The sequence below is a fragment of the Felis catus genome, chromosome A3 (genome assembly GCF_018350175.1).
Source record: "Felis catus isolate Fca126 chromosome A3, F.catus_Fca126_mat1.0, whole genome shotgun sequence".
Lineage (NCBI taxonomy): Eukaryota > Metazoa > Chordata > Mammalia > Carnivora > Felidae > Felis > Felis catus.
The window spans coordinates 15450953-15476108 of NC_058370.1; the positions used below are offsets into that span (position 1 = coordinate 15450953).

A 25156-nucleotide genomic window follows, 5' to 3' on the forward strand; every position below is an offset into this window, starting at 1 on the left:
GCTGGGAGAAGGGAGTCCAGGTCTGGGGAGCCCGGGGTGCCCGTGAAAGGCAGAGCGCCCTCCTGGTCTCCGCTCCACCCGCCCTTGAGTCCGCAGGAGCTAGAGAATTCCCTAAAAAGGGCCGGGGCGCGCCCGCCGGTGGGCGGGCGGTGAGGGGTGGGGGTGGAGAGGAGGCCGAGGGCCCCGGGGCGTCCAGTTCGTGCCGCCGGCCCCCGGCCCCCGGCCAGCCCGTCGTCCCTGCGCCCCTGCCGCAGAGCCCCTACCTGCAGCGCCCCGCGCCCCCGCTGCCTCGGTGGCTGGGCTCCGGCGAGACGGCTGCGGGGGCGTGGGAGCGAGACGCGCCGGCCGGGGTGGGGCTGCGCTGCCGGGGCTCCCGCGGGACGGCCGGGCCCTGGGAGCCGGGAACGAGGAAGCGGCGGGCGGCGGAAGTGGGGGAGGGGTGGCGACGGGCACCCGCGCTCGCCTCCCTCCCGGCCGCCGCGGGGAGCCCCCTCGGGCGCGGCCGTTCGCACTTCCAGGCCGGGCGAAAAGTTCCCCGCGCGCATCCTTGCCCCGCGGCCGGCCACGCTCGTCTGCACTCCGCCCGCAGCCCGCCCGCAACCCGCCGCCCGGGCGCTGGGCTCCGCACGTTCCGATCCACTTGCTGCGCCGCGCCCCGGCGGCGCAGCCCCGCCGCGGGGACACGCGCGGGTTCCCGGCCCACGCGCACTTGCTGCTGGCGACTCGTGGGCAGCCCCGCCGGAACGCACCCGCACCCCGGGTGAGAGAAGGCGCACGCGGGGAAAGGGGCCCGGCGGAGCCGGGAGGGCACTGACCCGGTGCCGCGACTCAGGGCAGGTGCGCCGCGGCGGAGGGCCTCCTGAACCTGGGACTCACCCGGCAGCCCCCGGTTCTGGATCCGGGACCGGACCGAGCCGCCGCCCAGCCTTCCAGCGCACTGGGCGGGGTGGGCGCCGGGACGGGGCGGGTCAGGGCTGCAGGGGTGGGCCGCAGCGCCGCGCCCCGAGACGCCGGCGAGAAGCCAAGCCCTCCAGGGCGCGAACAGGGGCGCTGTGCATCCGGGCTGGCGGGGGTGGAGGGGCGACGCGCAAACTGAGGGAGGAGAGGAGAAGGGCTTGCCCCCCTCGCCGCGCCTCCTGCTCAGACCAGCGCCAGAAGTGTCCAATCTGCTTAACTCCTGGACGGAGACTCTTGCCCATTCTCTTCCTCCTCCCTCCCTCCCCCCATCCCCTTGTGCTCGCGCTCGCGGCTCCAGAAGCCTCGGGGACGGGACGGGACGGGACCGGGTCGGGGGTGTCTGTCGGGGATGCTTCTGCCGTGGGGTCATTCGTTCATTCACTCAACAAACATCCGCGAGCAAGCCAGGAACTAGGAGTCATCCTTGGCACCTCTCTGTCCTGCGCTAAATACACCTCCATTTCCTGTCGATTCTCCTTCCTGAATAACTTTCCAATCCACCAACCCTCTCCATTTCCACCACCATCTCTCCCTTGGCTCTTCCAGTAGCCTTCTATCTGGGTACCCGGTACTCGCTCGGCCCGGCTACACTCCATCCCCGCCCCCCGCCCCAGCCGTCAGCCATCATTTCAGACCGCCAACTCTGGTGTTCCGCCCCCTGCTTAAATCCCTCCATTGTTAGAATAAAATCCAGGTGCTGATATCTGAGCCGAATCTTGAAGAAATGAGTTCAACGGGCGGAGAAGAGGGGCGGGGGTGGGGTGGGGAGGGGCATGTGCAAAGAGAGGGATGGAGTCGTGATACATTCGGGTTTCCCTGTCGGGGACCAGCGCTCTGGACAAGTACCTGAAGCGCTGTTGCTTCTCTTGTTAGTGGGATCCCAAAACCCTGGGAGAAACACAGCCGGCGGCTTTCCCACTATTTTACAAGCAAGGAAACTAGTTTATGGGAGGCAAGTGGTTAAGGGCACAGGCGTGGTCGTCAGACCCTCCTGGGTTGCAAACCTAGCTCTCCATCTAGCTGGTTGTATAAACACTTAATTTCTCTGTTCCTTGATTTCCTTGCTTATTAGGTAGGAATAATTAATCCCTACTACTTATGAGGTAATTCGTATAAAATGCTTAGTACCGGACGTGGGCACTTTGGAGATGCTTAATAAACATTAGGTGTTTTGATGGTAATGGGTTCTGAGAAAGGGAGGAAACTGCTTTCTTCCACGAATTTCTGTAATTATAGGAAGTACACCCTGATAGTTAACACTTCTTCAGAACTTATTATATATCTGTTGCTGTTATAAGTGTTTTGCCTATATTTATTAACTCTTTTAATCCTCTTAACAATCTTGTGAGGTAAGTACTATTATTATTATTTCCATTTTCCAGATGAAAACTGAGGTACAGAGAGGTCAAGGGACTTGTCCAAGGCCATACAGCAAATGATGGATTTTGAATCCAGATCGGCTGCTCCAGAGACTGTGTTATCACCACTGGCCCCAGCCTGTTCCCCTTCAGTCCTGTTGCAGTTTTCATCTTCCAAGAAAGGTCTGTCAGTTTGATTCTTATTCCTCATTCGTGGGTGGAGTAGACACTCGGTCCCATTTCCTAGCACAGAGGAATGAGGCCAACTTGGAGTGTGGTGGGTGAGAGCTCAACTCCCAAAGCCGCTTCCCCCCTTTCCAGGCTTATTCCTGGGAACAGGACTCCATGAATTGCTTTGAGCTGTCCCCAAGATGGTGACAGATCTGGAACCTCTGTCTCTTCTCTTTGCCAGATAGTTGCCTCATAAAGGGGTAGAGAGGGGAAAGCGTCCAAGCTAGAGAGAATTCAGGGGGCTAAGCCGGAAGGGTGCCAGCCCAGAGAAGGAGCCAGGCAGCGGACCCAGGAGCAGATGGCCAAAGGGGGTAAAAGGAGCCGTGGGAAAGTAGATGGCCAAGACCTCAGGCTCCACGCAGGATGCAGAGAGCTGGGGACAGCATCATGACCACACTAATCACAATTTTTAAAAATTGTTAGGTAGTCTATAAAATTACAGCTTTTGCCAAACCCATCAGAGAGCTGAGTTTGCAGAGCAACCAATTAACCTGAATTCCAAAGAAGGACGGGAGCCTCCGAGAAGAAATGGGACACAGGCGCTGGCACGCTTGTGAAGCAGGAGGAAGACGGGGCCTCCATTCAGACAGGTAGGAGTTCATTTCCTTCCTAGATGCAGGTTGCTCGCCGGTATCGTATTCTTTCTGCCTCCAGAAAGATCTACATAAACACGTAAAGATCTCTGGAAATGGACAGAATGAAGGTAAATATAAGAGACATTTTTCTGTGTTTAATCACCTTAAAAGACAATTGACTAAGGCAAAAGAGTGGCAATACACTCCTCTTTCACTTTCGAAGTCATGGGGATGTCAAGTCCGGAGTAGGGAATATAGCCAATAACTGTGTGGTGAGAGGTGATAAGTACACTTACCATGGTGAGCATTTTGTAATGTATATAATTGTCGAATGACTATGTTATACACCTGAAATTGATATAAAATTATGTCACTACATTTAAAAAAAATCTATTTAAGAGAGAGAGAGCACAAGTGGGGGAGAGGGTCAGGGAGAGAGAGAGAGAGAGAGAGAGAAAGGGAGAGAGAAAGAGAGAGAGAGAGGAAATCTTAAGCGGGCTCCATGCTGACTGTGGGGCTCGATCCCACAACCCTGGGATCATGACCTGAGCCGAAATCAAGAGTCTGACACTCAACCGACCGAGCTACCCAGGTGCCCCTATATGTCACAACACTTCAATTTTTAAAACAGCAGCAGTACGTTGTGGGTATATAGCATATATAAAAGTTAAATTGTGACAATAACAATAGTTAAAATGATGGGATGAGTAATTGGAAGTATACTATTTAAGGACCCTCTGCTGTATAAGTGGTATGACATTATTTGAAGATTGCCTTTGGTTAATTGAAGACATACACCATAAATGCAAGGGGAACCACTAAAAAAATTTTTTAAGAGGTATAAATAACAAGCCAATATGAAGATAAAGTGAAATAATAAAAATATTGGGAGCCAGGGCATCTGGGTGGCTCACTCGGTTAAGCGTCCGACTTTGGCTCAGGTCATGATCTGGTGTTTCTTGAGTTCGGGCCCACATCGAGCTCTGTGCTGACAGCTCAGAACCTGGAGTCTGCTTTGCATTCTGTGTCTCCCTCTCTCTGTGCTCCTCCCCTGCTCTCTCTCTCTCTCTCTCTCTCAAAAATAAATAAAATATTTTTTAAAATTTTTTTTAAATATTGGGAGGCATTCTCCCTGGCCCTTTTGGTGTTCAACATGTCTTGTTGACTATGTCAGGATTGCAAGGATTTGACTTCTCTTCTGCACCCTTGCTTAGGATTGATAATTGTTAATAGAGCTTGAGAGACCAGATCATGTCTTTCTCAGACCAAGGCAGGTTTGCTTACTGCTTGCTATAGAAGTTCTGGGCCTGGTTCCCCAGCCACAGGGTAAAGCCACTATGTGTGTGCTATGCATCTGGGACCACCATATCAGTTATTGGACCTGGGGCCAAGTGGACCACAGACAGACAGCTATGCTCCTGTTCATGTTGTTTGGTGTGCTATGAGTAGTGTTTCAATCAAATGGAATAAGTCTTATTGTCTATTTTTGGTACCCAATAGGTTGATGTTTTTCCCTGAAGAAATGTAATTAATCCAAAGTAAGGGAAAAAAAAAAAAAAAAAAAAGAAAAAAGAAAAAAATGAGAAAAAAAATGGATGGAAATATAAAACAAATATGTAAGATTTTAATCCAATTGCCAATGAAAGAACCAATTAAAGGACAGACTAGTACATTTGGAAATAAAGCAAAAGGCAATAATGTGCTGTCTATAGAAACCGAATTTAGCTATAAAGAAACATGTACGTTAAAAGTAAATGGGTGGAAGGACGCCGGGGTGGCTCACTCGGTTAAGCACCCGACTTTGGCTCAGATCATGATCTCGTGGTTCATGAGTTTGGGCCCCACGTCGGGCTCTGTGCTGACAGCTCAGAGCCTGAAGCCTGCTTCGGATTCTGTGTCTCCCTCTCTTTCTGTCCCTCCCACTCACACTCTATCCCTCTCTCTCAAAAATTAATTAATTAATTAATTAAAAATTAAAAAAAAAAAGGTAAATGGATGGAATGAGATGTACCACACAAACAGCAATCAAATCAAACTGGAGTGGCAGTATTCATAGCAGACAAATATAAACCTTCAAAAAGACTATTAGCAGTGATTGAAGAGGGATAGTGATAACAATAGAAAGTTCAATTCACCAAAAAGACTTCACTGTTATAATGCGAATACATCTAATAACAGAGTTTCAAAAACAGATGAAGTAAAAACCAATAGACCTAAAATAGAAAGAGAAAAATCTATATTTCAGTTCGAGAATTCAATACTGCTCTCTCAGTAATCAATAAAACAAGTAGGAGAAAAAAGGAAGGAGGTAGAAAACCTGAACGCTATCCACTGACTTGTTCCGACTGCCACGTTGCTAACACTTTAACCCGACAACAGCAGGATAAGGATTCTTGCAACTGCACGTAAAGCATTCACCAAGCTGCATCACAGCCTGGGCCACCAAACGAACCTCAACAAATTTAAAAGAATTTAAATCAGACAAAATGTTTTATGACTATACAAGAATTAAAATGTAACCAATAAAGGCATCTGGGAGACATCCCCAATCCTTGGGAATAAAACAGGACACTTCAAAAAAAACCGAGAGTCAAAGGTGAACTCCAAAAGGAAATGAGAAAAATATCTTGAATTGAATAAAAACTGAAACGCAGCTGCCTGCCACCAAAATAGCCCCCGGTGCTCCCTGCCTTTCCTTTATTCTTACCTTTGTGTCGTCCTCTGCTACACTGTATCGAGGCGACTCTCGATACAGTCACAAACGGTGGTGGGGTGGGTCCCGTCCAAAACTGGGATTGAAAAAACAAAAGACCACAGCTCCCGTCTCGGGTGTGTGTCCTCTGTTGCTTGGCTCGCTCGCTCTGGGGGAAGCACCCTACTGTGTCATCAACAGCCGTGCAGACAGGCCTACGTGGCATGGCACTGAAGATTCCAGCCGACAGCCAGGAAGAACAGAGACCGGCCGGCAACCGCATGCGGGCGCAGGGAAACGGAACCGCCGGGCCCGGTGGAGCCTCGAGAGAGTGGACTGCGGTCCTGGCCGGGGGCTTGACAGCCACCTCGAGAGATGCTGAGACATCACCACCTCAGCTAGAGCACTCTTGGATTCCTGATGCCCCAAACCCCTGACATAATAAATCCCTCTTGTATTAAACTGCTACATTCAAGACTAGTTTGCCATGCAGCAGGAGACAGGGCCTAGACTTTGGTACTGTGGGAGAGTGCTGCTGTGTCAGCTCCGAAATGTGGCAGTGGCGTTAGCACTCACCACAAATTGATGAGACTGTAGGGAAAGCGCCTTGGAAACGCTGTTAATAGAAGCCTCGGGCCTTTGAGAAAAAGGCAGGGCCGACAGCAAAGTGGGTAAATGCTATTGGGAACTGGGGAACTGGGGGAGAGGAAGCCGGTTATGTCCTAGCACAGAGGTTAGCAGCCCCGTCGCCTGCAGTACAGTGGGCAGCAGAAAGTACGCCTGATGAGCTGGGTGGTCTAGCTGAGGACATTTCCCAGGAAGGCGTCAAAGGCGCCACCTGGTCTCTTCTCGCTGCTGACAGTAAAATGCCAGCAGAGAGGGCGGAACTAAGGCAGCAGCTCCCGAGTGACAGCGAGGTTGCCTCCTGCGGGGCATTTGGCAATGTCTGGAGACATTTTTGGTCCTTGAAACTAGAGAGGTTGCTCTTGGCATCCAGTTAGTAGAGGCCAGGGATGCTGGTAAATAGCGTCTAATTGCAAGACAGACCCCTCTCCCTACCTCCCCCCGCACAAAGATTCATTCTGCCCAGAATATCAGTAGTGTTGAGGCTGAGAAACCCTGAGCCAAAGGGAAGCAGTGGTAAATATAAAAGAGCCAGAACTTCATGGTAGGAAATTCTCAGCCTCTCCAAACGGCAAATGATAGTAACAGTAAGAAGTGCTTTCCTAGCAAAGCTCAAATAATCCGGGGCATTGAAAACCTTAAAAAACAAAAACAAACAAACAAACAAACAAAAAACCCCACCATGGTCCAAAAATGAAACAGGTTGTGACTGTTAAGATCTTGAGTTTACATCTCAGGAAGACGAAAGGCAACGCCTCAGAGTACTACTATTCAGTCAGATAAAAGACCTCTAAGATTATAGGTGTGCTTTACAGATCCTCTAAATCAAACAATAGAGATTCTAGAAAGCTGAAGGGTGTTGTCCCTTAGCCATTTCAGCAGAAGCCAAATGCAGAGAAGGGCTTATCTCAAAGACATTGTGGGCATGGCTTTTGTCTAGCCAAGTGGACCTGGATAAGATTCAGAGTGACCTACAAGTTCTTAGAGGGATAATAAATCCAGAAATATCTCCAGTTTGGATTTATAAGAATGAAGAGAGTATAAAATAAAAGGAGGACTTTGGGCTCTGAATAAAATGGAGTAGCTGCATTCCTCTCTTTCCTTCTCACAAGTACAGGTTAAAATGCTGGACATTTTATCTCAAACAAACATAAGAAGACAGATCAACCAGCCCCCCCCCCCCCCCCCCCGTAGGCTTTCTTTTTGCTAGGGTCTGGAGAAGCCTGCAACCTGGAAATGCCAACAAGGCACAGATTAAAGTAACCTCCATGAAAAGCCTGTTTTCTCTTGTCAAAGGACTGAGAAAGGGGCACCCTAGCAAGACAGAAATCTTCTGACATTAAATGGCCCACTCCAGCAAAATACTAGAGGAAAAGGCACTCCTAGCCTCCACCTGCAGACAGAGGGGGACAGCCTAGACTTCAATGTTTGTCTTGTAACAGAGGTTACAGGGCACCTCCCCCACTTCACCTCCAAGCGGTGTTGGTGGGGGGAGGCTTCATCATTGCCCAACAGTAACAAGTACCTCTCTCCAAGTACCCTTCCCCATTTCCATGGTGTCAGAGGAGGCCATGGGGGGAGCTACACTACCATCCCCATCCAGCAATGATGAGGCCCCACTCCCTTCCCTCAATGTAAAGGAGGCCCAGTATGGAATCTAGATGACCACCTCTGCCCAGCAGTAATGAGGCAACCCTACCCTACCCTTCCCCTACTGCGTGCTGTCAGGGGGTTCATGTGGGTAGTGCGGGTTTTCACTCTCATCTGGTGGTAAAGAGTTGGTATCAGTGGACCAGGTCATCCAAGGCCTGGTTTAAAACAAGGTTTTAAAACAAGGTTTAAATGAAATCCAGAGTCTCATAACATAATTTCCAAAATGTCCAGGTTATAACTGTAAATAATTCATCATACATAGAACTGGGAAAATCTCAATTTGGATAAGAAAAGACAATCAACAGATACCAACAGATCAGTGTTGCTGGATTTATCTATGATTTTAAGACAGTCACTATAAAAAAGCTTCGACAAGCAATTACAAACATTCTTCAAATACATGAAAACAAATATCGGGGGTGGGGGGGCATCTGAGTGGCTCAGTTGGTTAAACTTCCAGCTCTTGGTTTTGGCTCAGGTCGATCTCAGTTTGTGAGTTCGGGCCCTATGACAGGCTCTGTGCTGACAGTGCCTACTTGGAATTTTCTCTCTCTCTCTCTCTCTCTTTCTCTCTCTCTCAAAATAAATAAGTAAAAATTTTTAAAAAATTATTTTAAAAATCTCAGAAAAAGAAATAGAAGTCACAAAGAAAATAGAAATGTTAGAACTGAAGAAAAAAATTACTGTGCTGGGTTGAATCATGTTCTCCAAAATACCCAATATTACAGAATGTGACCTTATTTGGAAATAGAGTCTCTGCAGAAATAATTAGTTAAAATGAGGTCATACTGGAGTAGTGTGGGCACTAAATCCAATAACTGGTGTCCATTATAAGACAATGTGAAAACACAGAAAGATACCCAGGGGAGACCACCATGTGAAGATGGGACGCAAATACTGGGATGATGGGTCTATAAGCCAAGGAGCACCCAGGATGCCTGGTGATCACCAGGAGCCAGGAGAGAGGCATGGGACAGGTTCTCCCTTGGAGCCTCCAGAAGGAACCACCACCTTGGGTTTTGGACTCTTGGCCTCCAGTACTGTGTGAAAATAAACTTGTTGTTTTAAGCCATCAAGTTTGTGGTCATTTGTTACAGCAGGCAGGCCTGGGAAACTAATACAGAAACTAAAATGTAAAATAAAACCACCTCACTGGGTAGGCTCAATAGAAGGATGGAGATAATGTTTGAAAGGACAGGTGCATTTGAAGATAGAACAGTAGAAATGATCCAATCTGAAAGAGAGAGCAAATTATATTTAAAAAGGATAAAAAGCAAGAACAGAGCTTCAGAAACCTGTGAGACAGTAACAAAAGATTTAACATTTGTGTTACAGGAGTCCCAGGTGGAGAGGAAAAGGAAGTGAAGCTGAAAAAACATTCCAGAAAAGAATGGCTGAAAGTTTCCCAAGTTCGACAAAGACCTGAACCTACAGATTCAAGAAGCCGACTGAATCTCCAACATAAGCCCAAATAAATCCATGATAACACACACCATAATCAAACTTCTGAAAACTCAGGTCAAAGAAAGAATCGTGAAGGCAGTCAGAGAGAAATGACACCTTTCCTGTGGGGGAACAACAGTTCAGTTGCAGCAGATGTGAGCTGCCAGAAAGAAGTGGGACAGCATTCAAGGAGCGAAGGAAGATACGGTCAGTCCAGAGTGCCTGACAAAGATTCTCTCCTTGACCAAACTCTAGCTTGGCTCCTCTGAGCCCTCTTTTCAACATGGCCTTAAACTTGGTCTATACAGACTTGAACAAACACTAACATAGTTTCTAACAACTCAAGGCTGAATCCCTAGGATGACCCCAGACCCCTTAAATTGCCTGCCTGAGAAAACTCGAGGCTGCCAAATGAATTTACTGTTTGCTCTAGCCAACGCCCCCCCTCCCAATATAGGGCCCTGTCTCCCAACAGCAAGATATGCATCTTTCGTGGAAGTGTAGGAGCCTAACTTCAATAGTGTCAGTTAGCAAACCTAGATAGGTCTCACAGGGACCAATACCCCCTTTATGCTTTTTGTAAATTTTCACTTCCTTGGCTCTACAGAGCCCCCACTTACCCCCATTCCCTATTCCTGAATTCAAGATGCCAAGTTGTCTATACAAATCAAAGCTGAATTCAGTTCACACTGGATTCTTTTCCCTATTACAAGAGTATATTAATGATTAAAATCTGTCCTTTCTACTTTAGCTAATTTGTTTATCTCTGACATGCTATACCCAGAAAGAAGACCATTTAGGACTGAAGATGAAATGAAGACATTCTCAAATAAAAGAAACACTAAGAGTATCTGTTGTCTGAAGACCTACCCTAAAAGAATGGCCGACGCAGTTGGTAGAGTGTGTGACTGGATCTTGGGGTTGTGAGTTCGAGCCCCACGCTGGGTATAGAGATTACTTTTAAAAAATGGCTGAAGGAAGTTCTTCAAACATAAAGGAAATGGTAAAAGAAGGAAACTTAAAACATCAAGAATGAAGAAAGATAAATAAAAAGAATGGAAATACAGGTAAATGTAATAGACTATCCTTCCCCACTGGTGTTTTCTAAATTATATTCAATGGCCAAAGTATAAATTATAACATATAACATTGTCTGATGTGGTTCTCAGTGTATGTAGAGGAAATATGTAAGACATTATAAAATGGAAAGTAAAGATCTAAACAGAAGGCTTCTGTACCTCACTTGGAAGTGGCAAAATGTCGATACTGTGACTCATGTAGACTGTGATAAATTATGAATGTATAATGAAACCCCGGAGCAGTCACTAAAAACTCTGCACAAAGAGATACACTTGAAAACGCCATAGATAAATAAAAAATGGAATCCTAAAAGATGTTCAAGTAACACAAGAAGGGTGGAAAAACAGAACAGAGGAATGAAAAATAGAGGGAACCAACAGAAAATAAAATGGCAAATGGAAACACTAAGACGTAAATAATTACATCAACTGGAAATGGCCTCAATAAGTCATTTAAAAGTGAGAGATCTGAAGAACAGAATACAAAAATGTGACCCAGCTATAAGCCATCAGCAAGAAATTCACTTCAAATATAATGGCATAGGTAGGTTGAAAGTAAAAGGATGTAAAAGAAATATGCCATACAAACATTAATCAAAAGACAGCAGAGTCTGCCATCTTAATATTAGGTAATAGCAGATAAAAGAAAATCACCCGGAAAAGAAGTTACATTACGTAATGATAACAGGGTCAAACCAGGAGGAAGACAAAGTAATCCCAAACGTATAGGCACTAAACTGATAAAACCCAAAGGAGAAACAGGCAAATACACTATCAGAGTTGGAGACTTCCACACATCTCTGAACAACTGATAGAAATACTAGGCAGAAAAACGGCAGGATCTGTAAGAACTTAACAAAACCATCAGCCAAAAGGATCTAACTGACACTTAGAGACTACTCCATCCAACAACAGCAAGATACACATTCTTTTCAAGGGCCCATGGAATATCCACCCCAATAGACAATACCCTAAGTAAAAAATCAAAACAGCAAACCACACACAACCTCAAGAGATTTAAAAGATTGAAAGAGATTTAAAATTATACAGTGAGTATTCCCTTGACCACAGTGGAATCAAATAGGTCCAAGTTAGCAACAGAAAGGTGACAGGAAAAATCTCCAAACACATGAAAAGTAAACAACATACTTCTAAATAATCTATGGGTCAAAGTGAAAATCTCAACGAAATTTTTAAAAATTTTGCTGAATGAAAGTACAAAGTATCAAAATTTGTGGGGCACAGCTAACTGGAGGCTGAAAGGAAAATTTACGGCACTAAATGTTTACTTTCAAAGGAAGAAAGGCCTCCAACCAACAATCTAAGCTCCTGCCTCAAACTAGAATCAGAAGAGCAACATAAACCCCAAAGAACTGAAAATAGAAAAACAATGAAGAAAACCAAGGAAACAAAGAACTGCTTCTTTGGAAAGATCTGTAAAGTTGACAAACCTCTAACAAGATTGACAAAGGAAAAAAAGAAACAGGAGACCTAAACTATCAATTTCATGAGTGCAACGGAGGATATCCCTGCAGACTCCCAGACATGAAAGAGATAATAAGGGACTACTAAGAACAATTCTACACACATCAATTTGGCAACTTAGATAAAAAGGACTAAATCCTCAAAAAGTACAAACTGCCAAAACTCACCCAACATGAAATAGATCATAAAAACAGCTCTATAACTATAAAAGAAATTGAATCTGGGGGCACCTGGGTGGCTCGGTTGGTTGAGCGTCCGGCTTCAGCTCAGGTCATGATCTCACGGGTTTGAGTTCAAGCCCCTTGTCGGGCTCTGTGCTGACAGCTTGGAGCCTGTTTCAGATTCTGTTTCTCCCTCTCTCTCTGCTCCTCCCCTGCTCGTGCTCTGTCTCTCTCTCTCTCAAAAATAAATAAATAAACATTAAAAAAATTTAAAAAAAAGAAATTGAATCTGTAGTCAATGCAACACACACACACACACCTCTTAAAAAAAAAAAAAAAGAAAGAAATATCTAGGCCCAGATGGTTTCACTGGAGAGATCCACCCAATGTTTATCAGGAGAATTATGTAGAAGAATTAATACCAATTCTATACAATCTCTTTTAGAAAATGGAATAGGAAGGAACCCTTCTCAACATATTTTAGGAGCTTGGTATTACCAGACCCAGACAAAGACAGTACCAAAACACAACACAATAGACATATTTCATCTAAGTTATCAAATTTGAGGGCATGGAGTTGTTCATGATATTCCTTTATTATCCTCTTGATGCCCCTAGGATCAATAGTGGTGGTCCCTCTTAAATTTCTGATATTGGTAATTTGTATCTTCTTTCTTTTTGTTCTTGGTTAGGTTGGCTAGAGATCTGTTTATTTTTACCTTTTCAAAGAACAATTTGTGGGGTTCATTGATTTTCTCTACTGTTTTCCTGTTTTAATTTCATTGATTTCTGCTCTAATTTTTATTATTTTTCTTTTGCTTGCTTTAGGCTTAAATTGCCCTTCTTTCTCTAATTTTGTAAGATGAAAACTTAGATTGATTTCTGATCTTTCCTCTTTTCTAGTATATGCACTAGTACTATAAACTTCCTCCTAAACACAGTCTTCACTGCACCCTACACTTTTGATAACTTGTATTTTCACTTTTGTGTAGTTCAAAATATTTTAAAATTTCTCTTGAGATTTCTTCTTTGATCCATGTTATTCAGTAGCAGATTGTTTAATAATATCCAGGACTTTCCCAACTATCTGTTATTGGCCTCTAATTTAATTCCATTGTGGTTTGAGAACATACTTTGTATGATTTCTATTCTTTTAAAAATCTGTTCAGGTGTGTTTTTTTAAAAAAAATTTTTTAATGTTTATTTATTTTTGAGACAGAGAGAGACAGAGCATGAACAGGGGAGGGGCAGAGAGAGAGAGGGACACACAGAATTGGAAGCAGGCTCCAGGCTCTGAGCCATCAGCCCAGAGCCTGACGCCGGGCTCGAACTCACGGACCGTGAGATTGTGACCTGAGCTGAAGTCGGACGCTCAACCGACTGAGCCACCCAGGCGCCCCAATTCAGGTGTGTTTTATACCCTGGAATGTGCTCTATCATGAATGTTCCATATAAGCTTGAGAAGAATGCGTATTCTGCTATTTGTTGGATGAAGTATTCTATAAATGCCAATTAGATCAAGCTGATTGCTGGTGATGTTCAACTATATCCTTACTGATTTTTCTGCCTGTTTGACTTATAATTACTGAAAGAGAGGTGTTGAAGTCTCCAACTATAACAGTGTATTTGTTTATTTCTCCTTGGAGTTCTACTGGTTTTTGCCTCACATGTTTTGACACTCTATTGTTAGGGGCATATATATTAAAGATTATTATGTCTTCTTGGATATGGACTCCTTTATTATTATTTAACAATCTTCTTTATCCCTGATAATGTTTCTTGTTCTAAAGTCTGCTTTATCTGAAATTAATATAGCTATTCCAGCTTTCCTTTGACTGTGTGAACATGGTATGTCTTTCTCTATCCCTTTATTGTTAAACTATCTTCAGCTTTATATTTAAAGTGGGGTTCTTGAGGCACCTGGGTGGCTCAGCTGGTTGAGCGTCTGACTTTGGCTTAGGTCATGATCTCACAGTTCACAGGTATGAGCCCCACGTTGGGCTTTGCACTGATAGCACTGAGCCTGCTTCGGATTCTCTATCTCTCTCTTTCTCTGCCCCTCCCTGCTTGTGTTCTCTCACTCTCAAAAATGAATAAACATTAAAAAAATTTTAGTAAAAAATAAAGTGGGGTTCTCTTAGACAACATATAATTAGGTCTTGGGTTTTTTTTTTTGTTTTGTTTTGTTTTTTTGCTTTATTTTGTTTTTTGTCTACTCTAACAGTTCCAGTCTCTTAATTAGAATATATTTAGGCCATTCACATTTAAATTCATCACTGATATAATTGGCATAATATCTACTATGCTTATAACTATTTTCTATTTGTTGTACTTGTTCTTTCTTTTCCTTCTTTCCCTCTTTTTCTGCCTTCTTTTGCTTTGAGCATTTTACATGATTCTATTTTCTCTCCTTTCTTAGCCTACCAATTATACTTCTTTTTAAAAAAAATTTTAGTCATTTCTCTAGAGTCTGTAATATATATTTACAACTATTTTAAGTCCCCTCTCAAATACTACCTTGCCAGTTCAAGAGTAATACATGTAACATATAAAGGACCCATAGCCCTCACAAAAATAGACACAGAAATCTTCAACAAAATATTACCAAATATTCAATCCAAAATTACATAAAAAGTGTTCAACACCAAAACCCAGTGGGGTTTATTCAGGCATGCAGGCCTACTTCAATATTCAAATATCAATTAATATAATCTACCATAGTAATGAACTAAAGAAGAAAAAAATCACATGACCATATTGACTCATGCAGAAAAATCATTAGACAAAAGCCAATGCCATTATTATAAAAACTCTCAACAAACTAGCAATAGAGGGTAACTTTGAACTTGATATAGAGCATCTACAGAAAACCTACAGCTAACATCATATTTACTGGTGAAAGATAAGATCAAGAATAAGGCAAGGATAACTGCTCTCATTACCTTTATGCAATGTGGTGCTGGAAGTTCTAGCTAGCAAAATAAGACAAGAAAAGGAAATTAAGGTATTACAGATGGGAGAAAATATTTTCAAATCATACATGTTACAAAGGACTTGACTCTAGAATATGTAAACAACTCTCAAAACTCAACAGTAGCACCAACATTCTTCACAGAGTTAGAGCAAACAATTCTAAAATTTGGATGGAACCAGAAAGGATCCCAAATAGCCAAAGTAACATTGAAAGAGAAAACCAAAGCTGAAGGCATCACAATTCCAGACTTCAAGCTGTCTTACAAAGCTGTAATCCTCAAGATAGTATGGTACTGGCACAAAAACAGACACATAGATCAATGGAACAGAATAGAGAACCCAGAAATGGACCCACAAACATATGGCCAACTAATCTTCAACAAAGCAGGAAAGAATATCCAATGGAAAAAAGACAGTCTGTTCAGCAGATGGTGTTGGGAAAACTGGACAGTGACATTGCAGAAGAATGAACCTAGACTTCTTTCTTTCTTTCTTTCTTTCTTTTCTTTCTTTCTTTCTTTCTTTCTTTCTTTCTTTCTTTCTTTCTTTGTTTTTTAATTTTATTTATTTATTTTGAGAGAGAACACAAGCAGGGGAGGAGCAGAGAGAGAGAGAGAGAGAGAGAGAGAGAGAGAATCCCAAGCAGGCTCCGTGCTGTCAGCGCAGAGCCCGACATGGGGCTTGATCCCAGGAACCATGAGATAATGTCCTGAGTTGAAATCAAGAGTTGAATGCTCAACCAACTGAGCCACCCAGGTGCCCTTAGACCACTTTCTTATACCATACACAAAATAAACTCAAAATGGATGAAAGCCCTAAACATAAGACAGGAAACCATCAAAATCCTAAAGGAGAAAACAGGCAACAACCTCTTTGACCTCCACCTCAGTAACTTCCTACTTGACATGTCTCCAGAGGCAATGGAAACAAAAGCAAAAATGAACTATCGGGACCTCATCAAGATAAAAGACTTCTGCAAAGTAAAGGCAACTGTCAGCAAAACTAAAAGGCAACCAATGTAATGGGAAATGATACTTGCAAGTGACATATCAGATAAAGGGTTAGCATCTAAAATCTATAAGGAACTTATCAAACTCAACACCCAAAAAACAAATAATCCAAATGGGCAAAAGACATGAATAGACACTTTTCCAAAGAAGACATCCAAAAGGCTAACACACACATGAAAATATGCTCCCCATCACTCATCATCAGGGAAATAAAAATCAAAACGACAATGAGACACCACCTCACACCTGTCAGAATGGCTAAAATTAACAACTCAGGCAACAACAGATGTTGATGAGGATGCAGAGAAACAGGAACCCTTTTGTACTGCTGGTGGGAATGCAAACTGGTGCAGCCACTCTGGAAAACAGTATGGAGGTTCCTCAAAAAATTAAAAATAGAACTACCCTACGACCCAGCAATTGCACTACTAGGTATTTATCCAAAGGATACAAAAATGCTGATTTGAAGCACATGCACCCTAATATTTATAGCCGCACTATCAACAATAGCCAAAGTATGAAAAGAGCCCAAATGTCCATCAACTGATGAATGGATAAAGAAGATGTATCAATATACATTATAGAATATTACTATATTACATTATAAATCTTACTCAGCAATCAAAAAAAAATGAAATCTTGCCATTTGCAACAACATGGATGGAACGAGTGTATTAGGCTAAGTGAAATAAGTTGGTCAGAGAGAGACAAATATCATGTGATTTCACTCATATGTGGAATTTAAGAAACAAAACAGGTGAACATAGGGGAAGGGAAGGAAAAATAAGATAAAAACAGAAAGGGAGACAAACGAGAAGAGATTCTAAAATATACAGAACAGACTCAGAGTTGCTGGTGGGGTGTTGGGTGGGGGGATAGGCTAAACGAGCAATGGGCATTAAGGAGGGCACTTGCTGGGATGAGCACCGGGTGTTATACGTAAGTGATGAATCACTAAATTCCTGAAATCATTATTACACTGTATGTTAACTAACTTGGATTTAAGTAATAATTAATTAATTAATTAATTAATTTTTAAAAACTCAGCAGTAGACAAACAATCCAATTAGAAAATGGACAAAACCCAGATGTTTTATCAAAGAGAATACAGAAATGGCAAATAACACAATAAAATATGTTCAGCATCAATAGCCATTAGGGAAATGCAAGTTAAAACCATGATGAGGTATCACTACACACTTACGAGAATCATTTAAAAAAATAATGACCAGGGGCGCCTGGGTGGCGCAGTCGGTTAAGCATCCGACTTCAGCCAGGTCACGATCTCGCGGTCCGTGAGTTCGAGCCCCGCGTCAGGCTCTGGGCTGATGGCTCAGAGCCTGGAGCCTGTTTCCGATTCTGTGTCTCCCTCTCTCTCTGCCCCTCCCCCGTTCATGCTCTGTCTCTCTCTGTCCCAAAAATGGATAAACGTTGAAAAAAAAAAATTTAAATGAAGGGACCTCTGTGTAGTATCTTAAAAATAAATAAATAAATAATAAAAAAAATAATGACCATAGTGGGGCGCCTGGGTGGCACAGTCAGTTAAGCATCCAACTCTTGATCTCGGCTCAGGTCGTGATCTCACAGTTTGTGCGTTCCAGCCCCACACTGGGCTCTGTGCTCATGGCGTGCAGCCTGCCTGGGATTCTGTCTCTCCTTCTCTCTGCCCCTCCCCTGCTTGTGCCCTCTGTCTGCTCTCAAAATACATAAATAAACTTTAAAAATTTTAATAAATAAAAATAAAAAAATAGGAACCATACCAAAAGCAGATCAGGATGCAGAAAAAACCGATCATTCATACATTGCTGGTGAGAATGTAAAATAATATAGTCACTCTGGAAAATAGTTTGTGTCTTCTTAGAAAACTAAACAGACACTAGCAATCGCACTCCTTATGGAGAAATGAAAACTATGTCCATGCAAAAATCCATACATGAATGTTCACAGCAGCTTTACTTGTAACAGCTCTAAATTAGAAACAACTCGAATGTTCTTCAGTAAGGGAATGGTTAAATAAACTGTGGTACATTCTATACTCTGGAATAAAACTCAACAACAAAAAACCCAAACTATTGATACATGCAATAACTGAGTGGATGTTGAGGGCATTCTTCTGAGTGAAAAAAAAAAACCGCCAAACTCGAGCCAGAGCAGGCAGAGGAGCCAGGAGTAGTGGGGTGGACAGAAGGGAGAGGGGAGAGCGAGTGTCCTTCACAGCTTCCCTCTCAAGCCACCTCCAGGTTTCTGGCCTGGGTCACAGCATGTTAACCTTCCCCCTTCACCCTAATAATAAAGGACGTTGACATGCACGAAGTTGTTCTGCAGCCTAGGCTTGGTCCATCACCCCTAAAAGGCAGAGCTAAGCACCCTCTACGCACGTGTCTCTGCCCTAGAGGCGGTGTATTGGAGAGTGGTTCTCACACTCGGCTGGGTATCAGACCGGCCGGCTGAATGGGGTGGTGCCCGGGGAAGCTGTGTTCCACAGGCTCTTCCAATTCCTGATGTGGCCAGCTAGGCAGATCCTTCAGAGCAGCCCTCATCTCTCCCTGCTCTTCACCACAGCCCCTCCCTGTCCTCATCTCCTGCCGCCACTAGTCTCCCCTTCTCTCACCTCCTTCGGGCCCTTGCTCACATCTCTTCTGGTCAGTGAATGCTTCCCGTTCCATCCATTTTAATATGGCAAACATTCTGCCTTTGCTCTCCCACTGCCCTCTGCCCCGTTTACTTTTCTTCCCACACTTATTTCTCTCTGACAGGACAGTGGTGTGCTGGAACTGACTCATAAGAGCTTGCAAAAGCCTATTACACTCTTACAAGCTCTGCTGGCTGGTTGTTACGCCTAGCCATCATTAAAAATCAAATTACACAAACTTAATTAAATTAATGATATTAAAAACAAAGGCAAAAAATGCTCAAACTCATCACTTCGTAATTGTTTGCTACCTTTTGTTATTTATTATCTATGTTCCTGAGAGTCTTCACTGTTGTGGAAATATATAATCATATGCTACTATGCATTTCCATTCAATTCTCTATTCAGTGATATCTCATTGGTAGCTTGAATTCAGCCCTGGTAGGAGTATTCACACCCAAACATAGGTACGTTATAAATCAGGTTTATTATTTTGTCGATTGTCTGCACCAGGGGTTGATCATGGCCCAAATCCAGCCCAACTACTTTTGTAAATAAAGTTTTATTGCAACACAGCCATGCCTACTCATTTGCATACCATCTGTGGCTGCTTTCACCCTACAATAGCAGAGCTGAGCAGGTACAATTATATGGCCTGCAAAGCTTGACCTGTTTACTATCTTGCCCTTTACAGAAGAAACTTGCCCACCCATGGTCTAGCCTTAACATCTAACGGAGGAGATGTTAATAATGCAATTAAATGTAAACACATATGTCCTGTCTCTAGCTACTACATTGTAAACAGCACACACACCAAAAAAAATTGAGAAAACATACTGCCGGTATTTGAAAACTGATCCAATACAGCAAATAAGTCGATATGTCATTAGTGAATAAGTGAAATTCCAACATTTTATTCTTTCACTTTTTTACTTTCTTCCTCCTGAAAATGTCAACATTTATGTTGGAGCTACATTTGTTCATCCATAACAACCATAGATTGGCTATGGGTAGGAGTTAGGCAGGACCCAGGAAAAGCATACTGTTAAGAATGAACTGGCTCTTTGGAATTTACAATAAAGAGTATTGTAGAATTTTATTATTTTATATTTGTATTGGTAAAACTTATAATACACACACAGAGGCAAACACATTTTGCTTTACAAGCACGCGTACTGTTTTGTTTCCCCTCCAGCAGAATGTAAACTCCTTGAGAGGAAGAATGTTCTTTTATCCCAGTGCTTAGAACACCTGACATGTAGCACGTGCACAGTCAACATAGGACGGGAGAGAACAGATGAGCATAGTTGGGAACCCCTGGTTTCATGCATTGACTGTCAGACCTTAAATTTCCAGCTCCACCATTATCCACATGTGTGGCCTTGAGTAAATTATTTAACCCCTTTGAACCCTGGCTTCTTTATTTAAAAAGAGGAGACAATTCTCTTACCTCACAGGGAGGTAAGAGAATGCCTCTACCTGGCACCTACTAGGGTTTTCCACAAATGGGAGTTTCCTCCTCACCCTCCACCCCTGCCACACACATACTCCTTGGAGACCCAGCCCTGCTGCTGTCACAAATTTCAGTGATGTCACAGCCCCCCTCCCTGGAAGCTCCAGCACAGCCCTCCTGACAGCCAGCCTGAGTGCTGGCCGAACTGAGAGGGGCAGGGTGCAGGTGGTACCTGATTCCAGTCTTGCCCCAGATATCTGTCTTTGAGGCCTCACGGCCCCAGTATGAGTCCATCAGCAAGGAAGAGGCCCAAGAATAGAATGGTTTCCAAGGTTGGACTTGGGAACGCACATGGAGGGGGTCCAGCCACACCCAGAGCAGGGGCCATCCAGCCTGGGGGAAAGGGAGAGGTGAAGGGTGAAGAGTGAAGAGAGAGCAGGAGAGTTAGAATGGTCTCCCCATTTCTGCCCCAAACCAAGACAAAAATCCCAGTCTAAGTTTGGTCAAACCACGCTCAGCCAAATGGAACAGCATAGTGGAGGTGTTCAGGGGGATTCCTCCTATATTAGCGCTCTCTCTGTGTCTCTCCGTCTCTCTATGTCTCTCTCTCAGCTACAAGATGAAGAACCACGGGACAAGATACCGCAACCTGTCAGCAAAGCAATTAGGCGGAACCGACTTAAGATGGTGAGATGCCCCATTTTGGTCCCTCCTGGTTGCCAGGCTTCTAGTGACCCAGAAGTCACCAGGCCCAGCCCTGACCTGAGTTGAGCCAAAGTCTAGGTGGGTTGTGGGAGACTACAGAAAGCTGAAGCTTCTCTCTTCCTTGTTTCTTGACCCCGGCAGGTATTAAAAAACTTGTCGCTCTTGAAGCTGCTCAAGAGCTCAAACCCCCGGATCCAAGAACTGCATAACTTGGCCAAAAGGTGTTGGAATTCATTGCTCAGAGTTCCAAAGATCCTTGGGATCTCCACCAGGTGAGCTTGGCCCACCATGCCCCCACCACAGACCCTACAGCTATCTTTACTAGGAATAGGCACAATCTATATATGCTAAGAAATTAAGAAAACCTAATTTTTACAAAGGCTCTGTGAGAAAGGTATTTATTAGCCCCATTTTACTGATGGGGAGCTGAGGCTCAAGAGATAAAGCGACTTGTCCCAGCTACCTGAGCTGGTAAGTGGCAGAGCTAGGATCTGAAGCCATTCCTGTGTGATATCAGAGCTGTGGTCCTAATCATGGTCACAATCATCCAATTATGGGACTAACCACCAGCCAGGGCACCACCCAAGCAAGAGGGGCCGCTCATCCTCCTCACCCTCAAGTCCACACAACGCAGAGATTCACCTGCAGACCAGTCACCTTACTAAGGCTTGGCTTCCTCATAAATCACACCAGAATATTAAGAAAGTTGACATTAGGCACCTGCTAAGTGCCAGGTATATGCTAAGCACTTCACAAGCATTTCCCAGTTACATAATTCTTCACAATTAGGTAGATAGAATTATCCCAGTTTTACAGATGAGAAAACTAAGGCTCTTAGAGGTTGAATTTCTTTCCCCAAACGCACAGATGGTAAGAGGCAGAAGCGAATTTGAACGCCAGTTTGTCAACCTTGAAAACCTTTGCTTGCAAAGCCACTCGGCCACTTCGCTGCCCCCTACTTTGGGGAACTGGTGTGAGAGTGTCCTGGGCCTGGCATGTAGCAGGCATTCAAGTCACAATGGTGGCTGTTAACAGTACTGTCATTATCTTGAGGCTGAGTCCTCACTGATTCACACACTGAGCTAGGACAGTGCCACCACTGTACAGAGAACCCAATGGTTCTCTACAGAGAACAGACACCCTTGGGGAAGGTCTCCTGCCAGCACTGAATACCTCTGGTTAACACCCCCTCTCTGGGCTCCTCACTCTGAGCTGGCCTCCTAGATGCTGGCAATCAGGAAACACTGAGCTGGTAAGGTCAGGCCTATCTCATCCCACAGTTTCCCAACCTGTTCAAAGCAGCACAACCTCTCTTCAAGTATCTGTCCTCAAGCCCCAGCTGTGTTGTTGGGTGGAAAGGTATCCTGCCCTCACCCTGCCCCTCCCAGAGCGGAGAGGGCATTTGAGATACCTCCCCAGAACCTTAAGGTTTCTTGGAACACAATTTGAAAACACTGGACTAGTTCACCCCTTCACCTGAAATCCAGAAAGGAAGAACCCTGGCCAGCAGCCCATGCAGACAACATACAGTCCTAGGGGTCCTAGCAACCTCTCCTGGCCCTTCGCCCATCCTTATCCCATCCCGTGCCTCCAGGCACATCCCCTGGTGGTGAAGCTTCTCTTCTGGTCCTCTCTAGCTTTCCCCCCTGAGCTGGCTGCATAGCAACTCTCTCAGGGTTGGAGGGTCAGGGCCTCAGTCCTGCTCTGCTGACTGTCTGCCCTCCCCCTGCCAGGAGCAGTAATGTCTGCGATAGAGTGGAACAAGATAATGAAGAGCTCCAAGAGGCTGGGTGCCCTGAGAAGACACTGGAATCCAAGAAATTACAGTCCACAGGGGAGCTCAAGCAGGGGTTGGGGGAGAAGAACAAGGCACAGGAGTCACCCGCAGCAGTGCTCCAGGGCAAAGAGCAGATGGAGCCTGAGCTCCCAAGGACATCGAAGGATCATGGCCTGACCACTTTCCCTGGAGCCCAGGGAAGGCAATCACCTAAAGGAGAACCCCGCACATCGAAGGATCATGGCCTGACCACTTTCCCTGGAGCCCAGGGAAGGCAATCACCTAAAGGAGAACCCCGCATCATCTTCCTGAAGACCTACCAGCACAAAACTCCCATGGGGGACAAGCAGCAGCTGGAGGCAGCTGACCAGTGGATCTGGTTTGAGGGGTTGCCCACCCGAATCCACCTCCCCGGGCCTCGGGTGATGTGCAGATCGTCCACCCTGCGCTGGGTCAAGCGCTGCTGCACGCGCTTCTGCTCTGCGTCACTCGAGCTGCCCATGTGCCATCCGTACAGAGTGTGACGACACCACTGCCAGGCCGGGGTGAGACCTGGGCCCAAGGGAGGCCTGGAGATGGGTCCCGGAGTCAGGGGCTCATGATCCAGACTCTTGGGGACTGTGGCTAGCAGTGCTGGGGGGGGGGGGCTCCTCCTGCATGCCCAGAGAGTTGGGGGGAAGCCATTGACCAAGGCCACATGGCAGGGAGATGACTAGGCTGGGGCCTCTCAAGATCCAAGCAGGGGTTCTGGGGAGGGGCACTGGAAGGTGGGCTCTAAGGTGGGTCATCTCACTGCCTGGAGGCCTCAGGAGGGTCCACAACTGCTATGGCTCAGAATCTCAGTCAGGAGTCTGAGTAAGGGACTTCAGGGATTTCCAAATGAAGAGGGGGGGGGGGAGGGGGGGCAGTCAAGTAGATCTCTGCTGTATCCTTTCCCCTTAGACCAAACCATCACCCACATTTGTTGCATTTATTCATGCCTCAAATAAGATTGACTCTGAACAAAAAGTTCCTCAGCGAAAGAAAGAAAGAAAGAAAGAAAGAAAGAAAGAAAGAAAGAAAAAGAAGAGAAAAGAAAAAGAAAAAATACTTCACCAATTGAGGTCCCAAGAGAGGAAGGGGTGATGGGCTTGGGGATCCAGCTGAAAGGGAGGCTTCCCCTTCACAAAACCCCTATCCCCAACCTGCTGGACTTAGGGCGCCCTGGTTCCTGAGCCCGCTCCCAGGGCGGCAGCTCCCCCTAGCGGCCGTCTTGGCTCCTAACACCAAGGTCTCTGCTCACAGGTGGTGTGACCTTGGACGGGAGCCAGAGGTGTGACAACGGAGACGGAGACGGTGCAATCATCTGAGCGGGAGGGATGGGCGGGAAAATTCACGAGTGTACAAATAAAATCTCCCATAGGGACTGAAGAATATTACCGCCAGTTCTTCCTGTTTGGGGCTGGAAAGGATGGAGGAAAGAGGCCCTCGGCGGAGGTGGGGAGGAAAAAGTGTGCATCACGATTTTACGTTTCTTCCACTCCATTCCCAGGTCCCTATGGTCAGTCTAGAACGTGGCACCCAGAAGCCAGTGAGCTAAACCCCTCCCCACCTCTGCGAGCTGGCCTCTCGAAGGATGCATTCTATGAAGTCACAAAAAGGGAACATCTGTCTGGTGCTTTCTGGGTGACAGGTACCTCACAATGGCCCTGCAAGCCAAGGAGATGAGAAGACCGTGACGCCAAAACAGAAGGTGATTTGGCCAGGCTCACATGACTAGGGGGTGGCGGGGCCAGAACCCTAATCTAGAACTGCTGGCTGCTCCCCATTCCACCTTCTGAAGAAAGGAAAAGGCACAAGGGAGCATCCAAGCCCGTATTCACGCGCATTGCGGCCCGGTTATTGCAGCATCGGCTGTTAACAAACCGGCAGCAGCTGAGCCTCAAAGTGTGCCCAGCCTGGGTCAAGGAAAGCACCCAGTCAGGCCCCGAGTCAGTACTTCCCTACAGCTCCCAGGTGACACGGCACACCCACCCTCCAATCCCAAGCCCGGTCGCCCCCTGTCTGCAGGAGCCATAGCCCTGAACATGCAGTCGGGGAGAGGAAAAACCAGGGAGCCGGGGTTTCTGGGGATCTTCCCCTAGAGGCGGGCTGCGCGGTGTGGCGCCCTCAAGAAAGCAGCGCGCGATCGAGGGGCGCAGAGCCCTCCCGGGAGGGACCCAGGCAGTGGTGGAGAGGCCTAGATGCGGAGGAAGGGCAGGAGGGCCTCCCCGGGACGCGCCTGCACCCTCCTAGGCCCCAGCGCTCCACTCCGTGACTGCGCCCAGCGGGCCTGCACGGGCCTGCACCGGCACAGAACGACCCCGTAG

The 25156-nt window shown here is 45.6% G+C and overlaps 2 protein-coding genes across 6 annotated transcripts in view; one reads left to right on the forward strand and one right to left on the reverse strand.

Moving 5' to 3' along the window:
• Positions 1 to 25156, reverse strand: part of SYS1 (SYS1 golgi trafficking protein) — a 35357-nt gene that overhangs the window by 1529 nt on the left and 8672 nt on the right. Inside the window, exons 4-5 of one of the 2 annotated variants that reach the window (XR_002154477.3) lie at positions 3038 to 3228; positions 2252 to 2558 (exon numbers count right to left, since the gene is read on the reverse strand). The exons of the other annotated variant lie outside the window; for it this stretch is intronic. The gene's annotated coding sequence lies outside the window, so the exon portion shown is untranslated. Of the gene's footprint in view, positions 1 to 2251; positions 2559 to 3037; positions 3229 to 25156 lie in introns of those variants that run through there. 2 annotated transcript variants of the gene reach the window in all.
• On the forward strand, positions 3009 to 24231 carry TP53TG5 (TP53 target 5). 4 transcript variants are annotated; one of them, XM_045053552.1, is made up of 5 exons: positions 3009 to 3136; positions 20939 to 21013; positions 21173 to 21303; positions 22765 to 23353; positions 24093 to 24222. In XM_045053552.1, the coding sequence occupies exons 2-4, from the start codon at positions 21011 to 21013 to the stop codon at positions 23330 to 23332; spliced, it is 702 nt and encodes a 233-aa protein (XP_044909487.1). In that variant the 5' UTR covers positions 3009 to 3136; positions 20939 to 21010; the 3' UTR covers positions 23333 to 23353; positions 24093 to 24222. The 4 variants fall into 4 exon arrangements, with proteins under 4 accessions (XP_044909487.1, XP_023106969.2, XP_044909488.1 ...); XM_023251201.2 differs by lacking the exon at positions 3009 to 3136 and adding an exon at positions 19210 to 20658 and having other exon boundaries at positions 24093 to 24231; XM_045053553.1 differs by lacking the exon at positions 3009 to 3136 and adding an exon at positions 19210 to 20551 and having other exon boundaries at positions 24093 to 24231.

What these genes read in the sequence shown, in the direction of transcription:
- TP53TG5 (XM_045053551.1), top strand. Translation starts at nt 20,849, where the DNA reads ATGGAACAGCATAGTGGAGGTGTTCAGGGGGATTCCTCCTATATTAGC. An exon ending in GGCGGAACCGACTTAAGATG is followed by an intron (nt 21,014 to 21,172) that starts GTGAGATGCCCC and finishes TGACCCCGGCAG; the next exon opens with GTATTAAAAAACTTGTCGCT. An exon ending in ATCCTTGGGATCTCCACCAG is followed by an intron (nt 21,304 to 22,764) that starts GTGAGCTTGGCC and finishes TCCCCCTGCCAG; the next exon opens with GAGCAGTAATGTCTGCGATA.